The sequence below is a fragment of the Falco peregrinus genome, chromosome 5 (assembly GCF_023634155.1).
Source record: "Falco peregrinus isolate bFalPer1 chromosome 5, bFalPer1.pri, whole genome shotgun sequence".
Classification (NCBI taxonomy): domain Eukaryota; kingdom Metazoa; phylum Chordata; class Aves; order Falconiformes; family Falconidae; genus Falco; species Falco peregrinus.
Window position 1 is genome coordinate 45,640,608 of NC_073725.1, and position 20,219 is coordinate 45,660,826.

At 38.4% G+C, this 20,219-nt stretch overlaps 1 protein-coding gene across 6 annotated transcripts in view; it reads right to left on the reverse strand.

The window, feature by feature from the left end:
• ARHGAP21 (Rho GTPase activating protein 21) overlaps positions 1-20,219 on the reverse strand; it is a 119,036-nt gene that overhangs the window by 49,272 nt on the left and 49,545 nt on the right. For all 6 annotated transcript variants that reach the window (XM_055805115.1, XM_055805114.1, XM_055805116.1 and 3 more), the window contains 3 exons: positions 18,375-18,557; positions 12,591-12,615; positions 1,059-1,151 (listed from right to left, as the gene is read on the reverse strand). In XM_055805115.1, the coding sequence (XP_055661090.1) occupies positions 1,059-1,151; positions 12,591-12,615; positions 18,375-18,557 (301 nt within the window). The remainder of the gene's footprint in view (positions 1-1,058; positions 1,152-12,590; positions 12,616-18,374; positions 18,558-20,219) is intronic.

Below are 20,219 nucleotides of genomic sequence, written 5' to 3' on the forward strand. Positions count from 1 at the left end.
AAAATCTCCTCTATGCCTAAAAATAAAATATTCTTTACAGATTTCATCTCTTTCAATTTGGCAAACACTGAGCAGAACAGAAATTAACACGGCTCTTCTGTACAACTTCAACATATGCTGCACCTCACCGAGCCAAACCATTGCTTTATATAATAGCATTAAAATAATTCCAAAGTAGCCTTCCTTGAATAATTACTGAAGGAGGAGTTAAAAAAAAAAAAGCCTTATATTGAACAAACAGGATCTAGTACTGTTTTTAAATTGCTGATCATTCTAGAATCTTTGTATTTCCTTAGGAAGAAACATACAAAAATTATTCTATTCCAGTCAAATTATGTACGTAACCATTTTCAACAGAAAATATCAACACCCCATTAATCACACAAACGTAATCCTTTCATGGAATGTATGTTTTGCTATATTTTTAAGAAAAGAAACATATGTTTGTAGTGGTATCCATCTACGTAACTTACTGTTTTATCACTTGTAAGACCTCCCATTCTAATATACTCCCACCCCCCTTCAACACTTAAGTAAAGGTGTGACAAAGTACCTGGCACTTCACAAAAACCATGTTTTCTGCTCTCCAGTCTGATTAAATCAAAGAACTGAACAAAATCTGGTAAGAAGAGATAGACTTTGATTGTTCCCATTTAATTTAAAGGAGGTGGAATACTTTAATAAGAACAAAAACCTGAATGTTTTGACATTATCAATTTGTCATAAAGCAAAGAAATAGAAGCTTATAGGTGTCATTTTCCTCCCTTTTCCTTCTCCTCACATATTTTATCATATATGACTTCCTAATTTTTTTTAAAGATAATAAAGCAAAAAGACTAAGACATTAATGCTTTAATATATTTCATACAGTACTTCCCGAGAGAACACAACAGTGCGTTTTGAGATGAAAAACACTGGAGGACAATTCAAAAGAGAGGTTTCAAACTTCTGAAGGAAAGAACAAGGTTTAAATGGAAGACAGAACTATATGTAGATGCTTAACTCATATTTTACATCATGTACACAAACACACTATTGGTGTTATAGAAGAACAGTACCTGTACACAGTCCAGCTTCAAAAGCAGGTCCACCCTCTTTAACTTGTTTAACGAATATGGTATCCATCGGCTCCAGCCTATTTCTTTGTTTTCCTGAGAAAGAAATAATTATTTCTTAATAGCATTTAATTATACTGCATTACAATGTTTTTACTTTAATAATTATTTTGGAATGTAATCCTGTTATGTTCATCATTACATTAAATGCTCTATTTCAATTTGGGGTGAGAGAAGGAAAAGAGACTAGGAATCCTAGAGACAGCACTTCATTCAGCTACACTGAAGATCTTTTAGGTGTCTGGGGCAAAAAGGAAGGAGAAGTAGGTGAGGAGAGAGAGAGATCTCGAACTTAAACTGACAAATACATCTCAGTAAGCTGTGATTTTTAGGTTCATTTCATCATCTCATGGCTACATCATCCTCATGCCGATGCCTACACTATTCAGTAAGAATTATCCCTTCCTCTTCTACACTGCTATCTGGCATAAGGTATAAAGCTAGACAAACTGAGTAAGATGTAGTAGTGTAAACTGAAAAATACTATTTTTAAAGTCTTTCCTTAGAAGCAAAAAACCCCACACCATTGATTTACAGCCCTCATGGAACTGTAATGCTGATTTTCTAACAGCATTTTTCAAATGCTCCAAGAAGTCTAAGATTTATCAAAATTCAAAAACCAATGTACAATTCAAAGTAAATTATAACATCTGCATGTGCTGCATGTATTCATATATACATAACACAGAAGTTACTCTACAGTACCACAACACCCGTATCTTCTTGCCTTCTCAGTATACATTTAATTTCTATGCTTCCAGAAACGCAGGTACCTTGTGGCTTTCCATGCATGCTCCGAAATCTAAGTAATTCTTAGCTGATGGTATCCAACTGCTTCTGAATAGCAAGATGGGGGGAGTGCAGTAAAACAAAAAAACCCCAAACATCACACAACACACACAACCCAAACCCTCACAAACAAAACCTCAACACAAAAAACTCCACAGTTATACTGGAGGCTAAAATACAGTGATGCTGTCCTGAGCTCCATCTGTATGTAGCTGGAATAAGCCATTTTACAGCTTCTACACAGCTTCACCAGTGTAATTTTATGCCAGTGAGTGGGGGATCAAAAAAAAAAAAAGCAAAACAGAACCACCACAACACAAACTCCCAAAACAAGCAAAAAAAGCCCCAAACAAACACAAAAAGCACCCAAAACCCCACACCTAAAAATAAAACCTGAAACTTTTATTTCTGGTCTGCCAGAACACTGCACTGAAGTTAATTTGTTCTACAGTTTTACCAGTCTCTTCTGACACCCCTGTCCTACATGTGCAAAACATGAGTGCTCACAGAACCAGTAGCAGAACCTCACAGGTTACAGTTGGACAAGCTTTTACCGTACCAGGGTTGGCTTGGTCTCTCCCAGCCCCTGTCACCAGTTACTACTCCTGTACCACGCTCTCAGCGGTGGAAATGCTACCTTTTGGAGGCTATGTGAGCCAGCCCAGGGAACTGACGTGGACTGAAAACAAGTCAGGTCTGAGTTCCAGTTTACTAGGAAACCTTGGTGGGTGGTAAAAACTACAGAAAACAAGGAACAGCAGGAGAGAATAAAGGGATTGCTTAAAACTGGCACTGCTGATGAAAGAAACACTCCTTGAAACTGGAGTATTAGGTTCTAATCACTTCTCTAATGACTAATCTTTGACCTAGGCACAAATGACATTGCTTTTGGACGTACTTTTGCTACAGCTTCAAATATCCCATGTGGCCATGTTTACCAACCTACAGTATTATTTATTGAATATAAATAATTGCTCCCCATGCCCCTTTTTTGGTTCAGCTTCCATTGTGAGGAAAAGCTCATTACTTGAAGCATTTCAATTAACTGCACAAAACCAGACTTCCCTCCAACTCTGATTCACATTTTACCAATACAAGTTTAGCCCAGTGCCTTCATTCTCAGATCCTCAGTGTCCAGCCATTTTACCACAAAACAGTTCAACAGAACACTTACTCAAATGGCTCTAATAGCCTTGCTCAAAATAACTCCAGGTGGATACAGAATAATCAGAAAGTTGATTTGATAGAATCAGATGATTGCTATGTCCAAAGCACCCAAATTATAAATCAAGAAACTCCAGCTGGCAACTCAGTCCCCAAATACTTTAAAATTTGATTAGCAGACCACAGCTACAAGACACACAAAATGCTCTTTATGAACCAAAGCTACTATCTGTCATTTTTAATCTGCCAATTTAAATAGACACTGAACTGGCTCTCATCCTTTAAAAGGCCGGAGTGTTTCAGCAAGTTTAGACAAGCTCCAAGAATAATTTACCCAGATGCCATAAGCAAAAGGTGGCTTCAGCCACTTCCAAGAGTGAGGCTGGAAGGAGGAAGACCACCAAACATCCTTATCGGTGTTACCACTGAGATTGCCACACAATCTCGAAAGTGACAAGAAAAATAAAAATAATGCACCTCCCATGGCACATCTAATTTGTAACACTTAATATCTGATACTTACAACCCAACACCAAGGAGCTACCTCAGCTTCCTTTAGAAAATGCTCATCAAAAAATGTTAGTGGCCTACTACTAGTTTGCCTAACACTCAAATGCTACTTGATCCCTTGTCCATACCTGAACACACAAAGCAAGAGGTCAAACCTATAAGGTTACTCCCACTCAATATCCAACATAGAATACCTTTGATACACTCCCCCACTTCTGAGTAAGAGGGGACAACTGTACCAATTTATGGCCTTCAGTCTCTGAAGGCTTCTCTGAACATTCTGATTTCTGAGCAGCCTGTCAACTACACCAATATAAGCACTCACTTCAGGCTTTTACAGCTATTTTATGGACCAGTTCAGAAAGCTGATTATCCGCTAGACTTGGTTCTTTCTCCTACATGCAAAAGGAGGCTATGTTGAACAGTCCTTCTTTTTCCTCAAAAGATGAACCCCAACCCTAAAGATAAGGATCAATTTAGGAATAAAAAATTTGGATGACAGGTTTAAAATGTTGTTTACATTTGCAGGTTAATTTTACAGCTCGGTAATATCCAAATACAAGTAAAGACAAGAAGAAAACCTAGCATACCCAAGCTTTGGTAGATGAATATATGCTCTTTATTTCTCCTTTGTCTTTTACACACTTGGATACAAACCAAATCTTTTTTCCGTCAGTAACATATAAATGAACTTCCTTGAATATATAGCCTCAAAGTGTATGTTTATATTTTGAGTTAGAAGCTCAAACAAAATTAAACAATGTTTTCAGACAGTAGCAGCCAAGGATACTTTATCCAGACCAGCTCTTGGGGAATAAATCTTGTAGATACGCACTCAATCATTACAGAAATAAATGCCAAGTAAAATGGAAAATCTAGTAACTTACTTCACGTCTCAAAATTTAACAATCAGTACATTTCAATTTAATTGTGCCTAAATCTCCAGTGGGTCCTGTCTGCACCCAATCATCAGGTAAAAGCAAGATGCTGTCAAAAACTGAGTCTAAACTTCCCTCCTTCCAAAATCACCCTCTAGAGCAGATTATCACACTGGAATTTTGACAGTAAGTTCTCCAGCTCTGCACTACATAGTGTCAGACTGGATTCACAATTTTCCTTTCTAATATTGGAAAGCCTAATTTTCTGGAACATGCCAACAATTCTTTACAAGGTGATACAACAAAGAACAGTAAAGCAGCTCACACTACTAGTCTGTCAGACATACACCCTTTATTTTCCAGTGCTCATTACTGTACATCACTTTGCCTCCTCCCTTCTCCATACGTTTGTAAACGTTATAACTGAGCATTACATTGCAAGCTACTACCAAGTAAGACAGTTTCTCCCAAATCTTCAACTGCAATGAAAAACAAGACATCATACACAAAGAACAGGTGAAAGTGTGAGCTTCCAGGTACACACTCACACTGTGCAAGGAAGCATCACAGATGAAAAGCACAACTTCTGTGAACAACAAATTTGATATTTACTTCATTTCTCCACAAGCGTAGCTATAAACAGAGGTATAATCTCATGTAAGGGCAATAAAAGAAACAGAAGCATACAAAGTTGCTAAGTACACAAGTTCGGTGACTGGAAACTGAAAAACAGACCATAAAGTTGTCCTTTCCTTTACCAGTCTTGTAAACACACAGAAATCTCCAGGATAAGTAAATGGCCACCAGTCAGGATAAATTAAACCAAGTCATTGTCCAGCTGGTTTCACTAACAGAACGACTGAAATATTCCTTGCCATGTAACCATTCCCTTAAGTGATGCTATTCAAATGAACCAAAGTTAAAAAAAAGTCTGAAGAAGCACAAACAGCTGTAAATCAAATGCAAGACAAATACAGAAAAGTAGTCACAAGATTCTTCCTAGCCAACATATACATTTTTCATAATCATATGCAGATATAATTAATGCAGCAATTTTCAACCAAAAATGTAACTGCTACTTTCAATAACCAGTGAGATCATAGTAGAACGTATAAAATTAAAGGAGTAGTGTCGTTTCAACTGTTGTTCAAATTAATGTAAAATAAAATTAAATACTTCATTCATAATACATATATTTATAATCATTATCTAATATTTATACTACCTGGATCTACTAAACACACTACAAATCAATACCATGTTCACAACCTGATGGGGAAATAATAAAAAAAGTTTCCCACTGTAGTTGCAAGGAAGCTTTCCTGGAAAACATTTGAGAAGCCAGAAGTGGCAGAGGGGAGGATGCTGCACTAGCACAACCATCTGATTTGCAGTGTAGTAAGATTCTAATATGCTCTTTCTCCCTGATAAAAGGGAATATTAAAAAAAAAACAACACACCACCTACTTTTAAATAGAACAGTAGAATTAAGATTTGTTAACATTGATAATTGACTTACATTTAGAGAGGGTCACATACAGCAAAACTTCTAACTTCCGAAAACTTGACACAGAGATTAATTTTATCTAGGTGCCAATTCTAGCTTAATCCCTTAAAATGCTAGTTTGGAATACAGCTTCTACAAGGAACTTAACTTGTATTGTATCAAACGCAGTAACCTTGAATTAGTTTTTAAGCTACTCTTTGCAGACCAGACAGTATTACTATACTGCTTTCCGATTTATCTGGAAAACAAAATTACATGGCCTAACATATTATCAAATCTACCAACACACTACAAGATACCAACAAGCACATCACTTCTCTGTAGTCATTAACCTTCTTATATAAAACAGCCAGATAAAAACATCTGAGTCATAAAGAGTACACAAAGGACACCTCTTTGACAAAGAACCTTTACGTTCTGAAGAGGAAAAAACCACCCAAACAAAACAAAACCACCCACACCTAAGTACTATTGCTGACCTAGCTCTTCCTTTCTTTTTAACCTGCTGAGCACAAACCAGCAAGCGTTTTGGGACACAGTGTAACACAGACTTTCTTACAGTCTCTCTCCTAAGAATCTGCTGCTTAAACACATGCCATTTCTCCTCTTGCTAGAGGGAAGGGAAAAAAAAAAAAAAAAGAGAAAAAAAAGGAAAGAAAATCTTTTGCTCAGGGCAGGTGAACTGCGCTAAGAAATCCTCCTAGCCCAGGAGCTGAATAAAGGCTACAGAGTCTTGCTAACTTTATGCAGAATATTTTTTACTCCTAGCCCTACACTCGGGAGACAGCAAAAGGATGACTTTCACTTTTATACTAAAGAATCACCAGCCCTGTGAAACTCCACAAATTACTAAAATAGGACAGGCTCTTACGTACATCTTTCTCTGACTCAAGAGGGAGGAACGTTCCTCTTGAACATGAAAATCTAGAAGTATGTTTTTGGATATCCAAGGCATTTGAACTCTTTTGGATCAACAATAACAAGTGACACTGATTCATGGGACATCCTTCAGGCAAAAGGTGGAGAAATATCTACAGATACAGTGGGACAAATGCTTCTAAATGATTACTGAATCAAAAATCTGCTAAACATTTCCCAACCTACACAGAAAGAGACTGCTGAAAGTAGAGCATTTATTAACAGAGACTTCATTTAGTTAAACATAAATCACAAAACTGTCAGGATTACATTTGACTGATAGGAGTCCAGTTAAAGATAATTCTGGACTTTATAATCTGCAAACTGAATTTCATACATAGTAAGCATTTCTCCACTAGTAACCCACTGCAGAAAAGAAGCCCAAAGGTCCCAGTCCAGCCCTGACAGAGCTTATTTCACCCACTGTCAAGCACAAATTAACTCAACTAAATAGCACTAACCAAAATACAGTGCCAAGGATGAGCCTCTAAAAAGTGGATGGTAACAAGCAAAATAGCCCTATTAAATGCCAGCTGTTTCTCTGTTAAATGACTCAGCTCTGTCATACAGGGAAAATACGCTGTCCTTACTACTCAAAGCACCTCTGGTACTTTGATTAGGCAACTCAAAGATGCTATTTCTTCTTTTGCTTACTCTTTTCTTAAACCATTTGACTAATACAAACTCAACTCCATCTTCATGGTGGCGTGGGAGGAGAGAAAATCATCTAGCATTGTTATTGAAAAAATATAACACAGTTTCAACTCTTAATTACAAACTCTCTAAAACTGTGTTTTCCTGTTGTGCTATCTGCCAATATTAGGACAAGTTTTTTCAATTCTCTCAAAACTAAAATGAAACCTTTTAAAGTTTAAAACTTAACCTACAATTAAACAGTCTAGAGGATTTACTTTAGTTCTTACACAAACATAGAGCCATTCAATTTATATCTGTTGCAGTGAACCTACAGACTCTCCCTTAAACTCATGGAAATTACACTTGTGCAGCTCTTCATTTTTTATTGAAAGTCAAGGATTATTTGAACTCCACAGCAGTCACTGAGGAACATTATACATGTGACAAGTTGGAAGGCCCCTCTGCTAGACATTCTGGATGTACTTTAAGGGAACATGGAATCATGAGGCTCTGGTCCCAGTGGAAAACTAAACAAGCATTTTTAGCATTCTCAACATTTAGTGTTAAAAAAATTAAGCTTGATTAAAAATCCACAAAAAAGGACAATTTACTGTGGTACTATCCTAAAGCATTAGTGTTACATACCTCCTCTCTTGCTCCTAATTCAGCTACCATATATCCTAGACCAGAGGTCCTCAAACTACGGCCCCCCAGGGTCCTCAATCCGGCCCCGGGTATTTTCAGACCCCCCCCGCCGGGGGCTGGGGGGGGAAACCAAGCAGCTGCAGATGACTGCCTGCCACTGCATCCACGCGCCGGCCCCCTGGTTAAACAGTTTGAGGACCCCTGTCTTAGACCATACTACCCCAGCAATCTATGACCTTTCCAAATATTTGCTGTCACATTCATTCTCTTGTTCCTTATCTACCTTGTTCCCATCATCATAGGCACAATTAGTTTATTTCATAACAGACTGAACTGATAGACAATGATGTTAAAAAAACTGGGATTAAATTAAATCCTGAGAACACAAACTACATTACAGAAATCAACACCTTTTTTGTTTAAAGAATGTTTAAAGAAATGAAGCATCAAAGACTCGAGGCATTATGTAAGCTTCAGTAAGGAGCACAAAATACAAGAAACAACCAACCCACTAAATATGTACTAAACTTGTATTTTGCCAACTACAGCTTCAAGAAGTCTTTGAAGGACAACAACATATTCACCCTATTAAGTGGACAGTGAAATGGCATGGAAACCGCACAACACTGGATATGGTTTTTCCCAGCACCACTCGCCACATGTTGACAGTGCAAGTTTTTAATATAAAATACTACTATTTTTAATAGGGTTTTTCAGCTTGTCTCCACATATTCCTACAATGCTCTCCCCTTAGACACTTCTGCCTGTGAGATACTTCTTAAATAGAAATTTGAAACAGGGCAGCTTCAGAAAACATGGAGAATACTGATGGCATACCATCCTCCTCAAAACATATGAAAGAAATATTCCAGGTTATCACAGGCTGGTCAGTCATTCTCCAACTACCGGTCAGAAATCCTTGAGAAAACAGTAGCAGCTGATAAAGTTTTAGTCAGCAACCAAGGAATCCACTGAGAAAGATCTGCATCTTCTGATAAAAGTGCATCTGTCAGAAAAGCATTATTAATAGCTTAGCTTAAGGTCAACCATCTGGAGCAGTGAAAGTAGGAAAGAACAGAAATATTTCAAATAATAACTACAAAATATTTAGAGTAAAACTGCTGTGATGCTCTTCCAGCAGATAACAGGGTGCTAAAGTCCCCTGTAAGGAGCAGGACCTGCACACATGAAGCTTCCACCACTTATCTGAAGAAAGCCTCATCTACATCTTCCCTGATCATGCAGTCCATAGCAGACACCCACCAAAACATCGCCCACATAGGTCTGCCTGCAAATCCCAACGAGAAATTCTAAACTGGCTCCCCATCCATCCTAAGCCAGAGCTCCGCACATCCCTGCTGTTCTCTCACCACTTGACAACAAAAGCAAATCAACCCCAGTGCTCTCCCAGCTTGTCCCTCCCAAAGCGCCTGTACGCATCCACTGCAGCACTCCAGCCCATTGCCATGAGCTATCCCACCACGCCCCTGTGACGCCAATGAGATCATAGCCCTGCAACTGCATGCAGATGTCCAGTTCCTCCTGCCTGTTGCCCCTGTGCTGCATGCATGACTGCACAGGGGCTCCAGAGAGGCCCTCAAAAAAGGCATGAGAACTTCCCCCATCATATTGTCCCACAGGCATTCTCCTACTTATGTGCATACACTTGAGGTATGGTGGTCCTCCCTTCTGTCCCAGCTGTTGACAGTGAGGGGTCTCTACTTTCTCACTTGCTTATTGGCCATCATCTCCCTCCTGTATAATTCCCAGTTTAGAGCTTTCCTGGACAAATTTGCATTACCTTTTATTCTAAATGCTTTGAAATCTTACTGCTCATCAAAAGCAAGATGAATGCAAGCCAGGAGCATGATTTAAATATACACTCAAAAAGTTGCACTCAAATTCTATGCTAGAATATAAAACCATATAAAAATATTTCTTTCACTGTTAGAATACATCATACCTGGTACATGCTTTTATCTTCTGCCCTCTAGACTTAATTAGGTACTCCACTCCTTTGAAAAAAGTATTCCAGTGCTTTCAATAAAAGGCAATAGCAATAGAGATGCTTTTCTCCACACTCACCTACTCAAATCTGTAAATGCTGAACCTCATAAAAATCTCAGCTTTTAAAGGTAAGTTTAACGTGTGAAAAGGACAAAGCAGAACATGCAGGTAATTAGAAATCTTCATTCAAAATTGATTGAAGAAAATAATACAATTTTGCATTGGCACAGACTGCTTCACAAAAATGAAAGGCTTTAATCTCCTGAATCCCCTTAGATTATTCTTTGAGCGGGGAAAGCTCAAGTGGATTATCCTCGACAAACCTCAAAAGAGAAACGTTTATCATTAAGAAATTTTCATTGCTAATTAAGACAGCTTCAGAGGCACGGTTTCCAATTAAGTTTGAAGGACAATACATGAGAACCGCCACTAGATGGCGCCTCCGCACGCCAGGCAGGCAGGGCGCCGTGCCCAGCAGCCCGCTCGTCCTCACGCCGCTGGAGCAACCGGTGCTCCAGCCGCCAGGGACCCCCGCCAGCAGCCCAGCACACAGCGTCAGAGCGGCTCCCGTCTCATTTTCCAGTGTTAATTACTTTAAGAATCCTTGTGATAATCCTTCACGGAATTTCTGGCATGCCTGCTTTGGCTAAATTAACGTGATGTTTGTGAACGTGAAAAATGAGATACCCTTTTCCTGATTTTCTCCTCACAAGCTCCCTACTTGCATCATTTGGGAACAGGAACAACTTGTAGCAATGTAAATCGAAACAGCTTCATCCCCTCTCCCTGCCCCCCAAGATCACACCGAATGTTGGAGGAAAATGTCTTACAGACATCATCCTATTTTGTTGGTTTTAAAGGTGTAACACACAAAACTGGCAGGTTAAGTTCTGCCAACACCTACACCCTCCACCTCACAGTCATCTCTCTCCTGAAAGAAGTACAAGTCCAACCTTCTCTCCTGCTAATGAGAATACTATCTTTCCAGAGCACTTTGTGCCCTCTGATCTATCAAAGCATACAAAGAGGATGAAATGGATTAATTCATTCCCAAGAGAAAAATAAAAGAGTTCAAGAAAATTCGTATTTCCCAGAATGCTTCTAACACACCAGTTACACCAAAAAACTGAAACAAACGTCCAGGCATGTTCTATGTCTTCGAACTGAAGGAGATTTTTAGAAGCACATTGACAGTGGGTACCTTCTCTAATACAGTGAGTGTCAAGCAAGTGGTAACTCACCAGTAGAACAAGCATTCACTCTATGCTGTCTCCCAGCAAAGGTACCACCACCTCTGAGGAGGCCAGTCCTCGGCACGCTGCCCTGTGTCACCACATGAAGCACAAACCCTGCACATCACACTGGCAACACAGCTAATCCCACCGCCTCCGAGTACACCACCGTAACGACAGACTGCGAAAAACAGAAAGTGGGACTGGGCTCTCAACCTGAAACCCCAATTTCCTTACCTACATCAACACAATTTTCACCCTTCTAAGGAAACAGTAAGATATCAGCAAGAAGTTTAAAAATTATTAAAAAATAAGTTAATTAGTAAATTAAGAAAGAGAGCAGACACAGGCAATGTGAGAGGGAGAAAACCATGAAAATTGAAGGGAAGTGACAGGCATAATCTAGAAATAAGTAATTCTTTCATCCCTCCTAAATCAAGTGCAAGAATTTTACTCACACATCTTATCTTAAGTCACCTGAAGCATGTTTCATGGATCTCTTAAAATGTACACAAGTACCAAAAATGAAGTAAGTTAGATCAGTACTGTTAAATGCTGAAGAAATTATCATGAAACTAACAGGAATAACCTTTTTTATCTTCTATTTTTAAAACAGTTGTATACCACTTATGGATACTTTTTACCATCACTACAAATACTAGGCTTATATACTTATGTGTTGGTTTTATTACAGTAACTTGCAATAAAATTCAAATTTCATACTAGCTGCCCTCAGATACACTGTACAGCACTTCAGCACTTTCTTTGTTTTAATGGACGCATACAGGTATACCCGTAAGACTCAAACGCTTTATAGTAGTACTTTGCACAGGTAACTGTGGGTCTTCCATGCAGATCAAATCAAGAAAGTGTGAAACTTTGGCACTAAAAAGGTAACACAGCTGGTTTTGTTTCTTCTTGTCATATAAATGACAAGGTGATAAACACAGCACAGAAGTGATACTTTAATTAACTTAGTGGACACACAAACACCTACACTAAACAGGTAAAGCTGAAAGACAGGTATTTTCTTTCTTCTACTCCAATGCCACGAAATCCAATGAGCTTGATGGTCACACTGAACTGATTTTACATTTCAAACTTCTGGGTAGCTATTGAAGCGTACTACTCAGCTGAAGAGGAGTGTTCAACATATTTGGATCTGTGAAAGAATAAAAACAAGACATACCTTGTCTATTCCCATTCTCTTCATCCTAAGGAAAAAAGAAAGAGTGCATATTAAAAATGCAATAAATGGGAAAAAATAGATAGGCAACTATAAGCCATTAAGACTGGAAATAAACCTGTAAGGTAAGTCTGCATTCTGATACCTCGTACTTTTCACAACTATTCAACTGTACAGAATTAAAGCTTTCATTTTGAGAATGTAATGTAATACACGTTTAAGAAAAAACAACAATAAACCAAAACCCACAGCTAAGCACAGTTCCATGAAATCCCCACAGAAACAAAAGAACAGCATTATCTGAAAACAAATGTACCAAAACCCTCAACACACTGCCACGAAGCCTAATGCTGCACTGTGTGCTGCTGCAAGCACGTTTCCACCCTGAAAGTGAGGCAGGAGAGGTTGTACTTTAATCATCTAAGGATTCAAAGCCAAGTAATGATGAGTATGAGACAAATCTCTCCTAGATGCAATACATCTCTTGTGAGACATACAGAAATCCTGCTGGAGCTTTGTAAGATGCTACAGAAAGGTAACTGTAACTAAGAAAAAAACAACCAAAGAAACCCCTAAAACACTGAATTAAGAGATCTGGTACTCATTCTACTTTTAGAAAGCCATGATAATTATCATTACCACCCAAACTCTGAGAGCAGCAAACAACATATCCTTAAGCTGTACAGTCCCATCTGCTCTATACTTCGGTAAAAACACTACACTAGTACACAAGTACTGTTAAAATCAATCATATCCCTCGAAGCCTTGTAACAGCCAGTTGAACTATGATCAGCAGCAAAGATTCCGACACAGCTAACATCTGCATGCCTGTAGTTTCCACTCTATCTGTCAAGTGAAAAAACATCTTTAGCACTTTGAATATTAAAGCTTATAGTCTGGAAAATATGGGTTACACGTAGGGAGGCTATCTGGTTTGATGCTATAAAACAAAAAAATTACGGAAGTGTAAAGTTAGCTAATATATAATTGCCATCATTTATGAAATTATGTAGTGGGTTTGTCACTGGGTATGCAAAGCTCTGTTATAAGACAGCTGCAAAACATCAGTTTTCATGGTATCAAGCCAATGAGCTCAGGCCTTTAAAAACGAAATGCTTTTGTAACAGAAATGTTTTGGAATTAGCTTTCCTTCCTACATTTACCTCTTAACACATTGCAACATGGTAGTATATGCTGCTTCCATACCAGAACAGGTGGTCTTCTTTTATCATTTACTTGTTTTTCAGACTGATTTAATTTGGATAATGAACTTCACATGCAAAAAAAGCATGTTGCTGGCCAACAAATCCTAATAAACATCTGATGCTAAAAGCAAAATTTAACATCGGCCTTTTGCAATGCTAGCTTAAGAAGTCTTCCACACACTCCCTATTCACTTTCCTAACGGAAGGAGGTATAATGGAGGACACATAATGGGTCATTGCTGAACGTACAGCTACGTTCAGTTTGAGTGTGTGGCCCCACACAAGCACAGCCAAGTACTTTTGCCAAAATTAAATGTGCTGAACTGCAGCCTCAGTTTCCAAGATCATCTTTCACATCGTCCTTCACACAGGGCTGTCCCTCTCAACAGATCTACCAAACAACACTTTCTTCCATAAAGGTTATCTATCATGTTTATAAATTATTTAACTAATAACAACTACAGCAAGAAAGAATTCCTTGATTTGCAGTTATTAGCATTTTCACGCAGGAACCAAGAGAAGATACTAGAACTTAGCACAATACCCTGAATTTGACCTAGACCTGCAGTACCATGTACATACTGGCTGCTAAATGAAATAAATTTTAAATAATATAAAAATATAAAATATATAATACAATGTAAATAAAGTAAATATAACATTGTAGTATTCAGTATTAAAATATGCAGAGATACTCCCTGAATTTATTATAACCAATCCCATTCAATCATTTCAACAACAGCAAGTAAGGCCTCTTTTCCAGTCAGATGTAAATCTAAATGGAGAAACCAAAGTTTTATGGATGCCTCTCATCCGCAGTTGGGCAGTCACTGTCATCTTGTCCCTAAAGTATCAAGTTTTATCCTTGAAGTTCACCCTGCTGTTTCAGTTGTTACACAAGTGAGTTTCACATCTAACACAGGTGGCCCACAATACCAGCTAGAGCCCTGCTACCTGACCAGGAACTGTAGTTTCACATCGATGACAGTGAAAGTCTATGAAAGGCAGACATCAGGTTTGTGCACTTAGGACTAGCAGTATCTGCAACTTAGCCTCACTAAACCCGCAGCCTCTTGGTTATCACAATTCCACCTATTTTACTCAGGTTCTAAACAGTTCTTTCTTTTCAGAAAAAATCAGTAGCATCATTAAAAATAAAATGAAAGTTTAGCACTATTGGGTTTTTCTGATCAGCACTGGAACAAAAGAAACCCTTGTTGAAGTTTTGCAACATTTAGAGACATCCATGAAATGGACCAGATGCCTACAACTTCATGTGTTTGATGGTAAACTGCTTCTGCACAAAAGTGACCCAAGTGACATGTTAAGCTGGTGCTCCTGTTACTCAGAAGTGTACAGGAGAAGGCTCACAGCTCCCTCCTTATTGAATACCAAGGGTAAGGTGTGCCTCCAGTCTGTGAAATGTTAAGGGAAGATGTCACCAAACTGTCCCCCCTCCAAAAAAAAAAAAACCCCAAAACAAAACACCTGAAGAACTGAAGATAAGGCAGATACTATTAGGTGTTAATATATTAAAAGACCAGCGTGTTCTGGGGCTCCTGGTCAGCCAGAGCTTTGAGGCAGATCTGTTTAGACCTCTTCCTTGTAGCAAGCTCCTCAGGACAACTAAAAAAGGCTTTTCAACTGAACACAGGTTTTACTAGACGAGCAACTAGAACACGGAAATTAAAATCTAAATAAAAATCCAACAACTCAAATGCACTTAGGCAGAGAACGTATTATTAAAGATTTTTATAAAGTAACACTCTCTCTTCTCCACTCAATACATCCTGTGGGGTAGAGTTCTTTGCTTGTAAGAAAATTTACCTCAGTGGCTTTCCAAGTTGCAGCCTTCTCCAGCCTGCTGAAAGCTTTTCTTCCCACTCCTATGGAATATCCAGCTGTTACATGATCTTTACCACACCCTGCAGACTACAGGCATTATGATCTCTGTCCTAGAGCTCACTGTTCCTCCCATGTGAGGAGTCTTGACCCTTCTCCCCAGAGTATCCCACCTGACCTGTCAACAGCTTTTCAAACACATACAAACTGCAAGCAACAGAAGCAGAAATTTTAATGAAGAAATTTTCACTACATATTGCTGAATTGGAACCAAAAGTAAGTATTAAAAAAAACCAAAATCATATATATCCACAAGGAATGTTGAAAGACTGTTTATGGTAAAGCTCTTTCAGATGCTTTCCTTTATTTTCAATACCTCTACTAGTTTATGTTGACTTGCAGTAAGATTCAGAAATATTAGGGTAAGCTTACCTTGAAAGAAATCTATGGAGCTAGAACACAAAGCCTTCCTTGGGGTAAAAAAAGACCTCTGCGCTGACCTAGAGTGAGGCTGACACTTGTGGTAACAAAAGGACTATGGGTCTGCAGAACTATTAGGGGATTGAGTAACAGGCTGTTACGTCAATGGCATCTTTAACTTCCAGCTGTAATCTCTACCTTACACCAGAGGTAACTGCATGCTTTCTCAAGTGTGAAGAAGGCTACTACAAGATCCAAGGCAGTCAGAAAACCAAATCATAGTTACCATTATTATATTATCTCTAAGGTGTGCAAAACAAAATCTCTCTGCCTTCCGAGGCCCTTAAAATTTTCACCAAGGAGGAAAGAGAGAGGAGTGATACTTGAACTTTAAATCAACAAAGAGAAACTGTAGTTACTGTAATTAGCTAGTAACCAGTACTACTCTCTTTGGTCAAATAAGAACAGCACAGAAATCAGGTTTGCCTCATACTAGAATCCGGCTGACAATAGGTGAATTTCATTCTTTGGTACTATAACTTGGTACATAGACTTCTATAAAAGCCACTTTATGAAGATGCAGGAGTAATAATTGTGAAGATCTGTTCTTTTTTTCTACACCTCACAGACATGTAAAGAAAAATTATATAAAAAAAGAAAGTAACAGTTCTGGTTAACTTCTGCAAGTACTGACTAGGGCTCTGTTCAAATGAAACTTACCGTCTTTAGATGTAACTGAATGCCTGAATAAAGGTATTACAACTTCCTAACAATCTCATTATAACCTTTTCAAAAAACAGACAGAAATGAGAATGAATTAACCAGATTCTAACATATCAGAGAAGGTATCTTCTTCTGCATGTGAAAAAATATATCAACCCCTCAGAGACATCTAGTAATACATTCGGAAAGAAACCCATCCAGTCACTTCATTAAGGAGATTATTGCTGCTTATGTTGTTTACTTTAACCCTCACTGTGAATAGGGGTTGTTGTTGTGACATGCTAACATGCGTGTGTAATTTGTTCTGCTCAGTTAAGGCTTCCCCACCCTCCTTCCCCTGTTCCACATTGGAATTCAACTCGAGACTGACTCTTGGCTGACTCTCTGTAACCTGTTTTGAAGGACAGACATGTTGGGATCACCTGATCCTGCTAACAGCCTAACTTCCGGTTAGCTTCAGTGACTCCTTGTCAAGGGGAAAAAATTTGGGCACTCAAGGGCCAGCTGAACAGCTGAAGTTAAGCAAAAAAAATGTGCCAACTTTCTCCTGAAAAGCTTTTCCTGCTTCAAAGCCACTGAGCACAGGCAAAAATGAAAGACTCCTGCAGAGACACAAGTCAATTAGATATCTGGAAGGAGCATGAAGCTTCAATACCTATTCCCCATCTTGATAAACATCTATTCTTCTGCCTAACTGGAAAAGCAAAAGTGAAACTGAGAGGTGCCACAGATTATGAGAACTTGCATGCTTGACTTTAAAATAGGCAAACCTTATTTTAATTCGCTAGGAAAAACAACTCTCTCATTACTCAAATTTCTATCACTATTAAATGGACCTTTTCCTCAGAATCAGGTACTACAGCAATTTTCAACTTTGAGCAAGGCAGACCAGATGGCTGCTTAACACTTAGAACTACTTGTTTTAACTTAAAATATTTTAGAGCTTTTTTTTATTTAAGAAAGTTGTCCTTTAATGTAGGCCTGTATACATTTTGTATTTATTTGTCTCTTGACAATTGCAGATTGTTGCTCTTTCCAGCAGAAAGAATATAACATAGAATCACAAGCCATCTTTCTAGTGTGCATTAATTTTAGGATACTCAGAAACTATGGTAAACTAATGCTTTTGCAGGCTGTTCTCTTAGCATGATGGTATGAGAAATTTCTGTTATAGCGGAAAAGGAAAAAAAAAAAAAAAAGGAAAAAAACCCCCAACAATTAACAAAAAACCCCAAGCCTCCCACCCTTGAAGTCTATACTTTAAAAGGTGTACAGACTAATGACGTTGGCTTTGGGAATAAAAATTCCATATAGATAAGTATTTCTGTATTATGTAATAACCACTGGTCTTACCCACCGAAACAAATATTTTTACCTTGGGTGTACTCACACTCAGTCAATTCCATTTTCTTGAAACAGATCAGTGCATGGCTATCAAACAATGCAATAAGTGAGCCTGCCCTCCTTACACACAAGGGATCTTTCATTTGTGTAGGACACATCTATACATACATTTACTTTCAAGCAAGCTGTATTTTTGACCCTGAAAAGTATAATAAAACTATATATAAAGTGCTTCATTATTAGTTTCACTTACTTTAAAAGAAAACTGAACTGCAGATTCTGGAGGGTAAACTATGAAGTGTCTTAAGGTGAAGCCAAAACCCTGAGATGTCCTCCTTAGCACGACAGTTTTGGGACCAGGCCAAGAGAAAGTTTCTTCTTCCTCCGATGGTGACACAGCTTCACTCTGCTCTTTTCCATCTTTATTTTTTGATGCCTAAAATTAAGAAGACATACACAGAAGTTGTAGTTTGGATAACTAAAAAAAAACCAAACCAAAACAAAAAAAAAACACCAACAAAAAAATTTAAAAAAAAACCCAAACCCAGCAACCCTCACCACTAAACATTCCTGTGCACTTGAACATGTAATTTTCAAAATCAGCCGCATCCCTTACAGCATTAATTCTGTATGTGATATGACCACAGGTGTACTCTTAAATGAAGTCAGGTATTAAGAGACTCAATGTACAACAGTGAAACACTCAAACCACAAGAAATGTGCGTATCTTGTGTGTTTTATTTGCTTTCTACTTAGACACAAAACACGTGTTTCTGGGTGCACATAGCTCACACATTTACACGCCCAACTCCTCTTTTCCTCACTTACAATGCAGGCATGGTTTCCTCAACTGGTATCCCTTCACTTAAAACACACAAAACACAATTGAAGAACATATGCAATTGGTTAGGCTTCTTCAACAAGACACACTTTCCCTCTGCTCAGCCCTTTAACTTTAGTTTTTATTTTTTTCCACCTTTTGCTACTTTCTCTGAACATTTCAGTATGCAAATTCTAAACACACAAGTAAAAAAAGTCTAGCTTCCTTGCACACTTCTATGGCAATCCTTCCTCTCATGCAGAAGACAGACATCTTGGGGGTTTTTCTTAACAGTAATGTTATATACGTAAGACTCAAGAAACATATTATTATGAAAATATTTATCCTCTCAGCCTTATATGAAATCTTCCACTTCAATTTTCAAAGCGAGTGCCACATTCATTCAACATTTCAAATCAAAGGCAGAAGACATACAAAGAAAGCATGCAAAACCCTATGACCCTCCTCTGAATATTCTAGTTCAATGATGCATGAAACAAATTTAGATACCAGAGCCTATAGCCTATTCAAAGGGTATTCAAACAGAAATAATAGTCGTCTTGTCCTCCTGTAGCTCTGCTGCTGTGGCTCAGAAACTGGCTGATACGTGCCACAATTTACTGCTTGGTTTTCTCCCTGGGCTGCTCTAGAATAATCCCTTTTGCTTTAGTCTTACAGCTGGGATGTCGAACTGCAGTGCTTATCAGCAAGGTGGGCCCAGCCAACTCCCATCAACATCTACAGAGAAGACAAAAGCATTTCTACTCTAACCACAATGACAGCAACACACATTACTATAAGGAAAATGTTGCAGCTGCTTGGTGAGATAGTTAACCCAGCAGATCATTCTGCATTCAGGTATGGAAAACATGATGCGTTTCTACACAGATGCTACAGTTTGTCCTCGGAAACCCACATCTTGATACATTCAACAGGGAGGACAAGAAAATATTAGCTAGTGCTTCAGAAATGAGCCTCCCTACCTCCAGTGACCCTGTTCTTCAGCAAAGAAAAACATACAAATGGAGAAGGGTCTTGGTGCTGCAGCCAAGCCAAGAAATGAAGCCACTTCTGTAGCCAGACAATCAGAGAACTCAGAGCAGCCCAGCAGGACTCTGCTCCACTCAACAGCCTGGAAGAATTATCAGATGGTTTTGGAAAGAACTATAATAAATATCAAGGACTCAATCTAGGCCTAGTCTGTCCTCATCCATCATCATCATTCATGTCTTAAAAGTGTTAGTGTGAAACTAAAAAAGACTGTGCAACTAGATGACT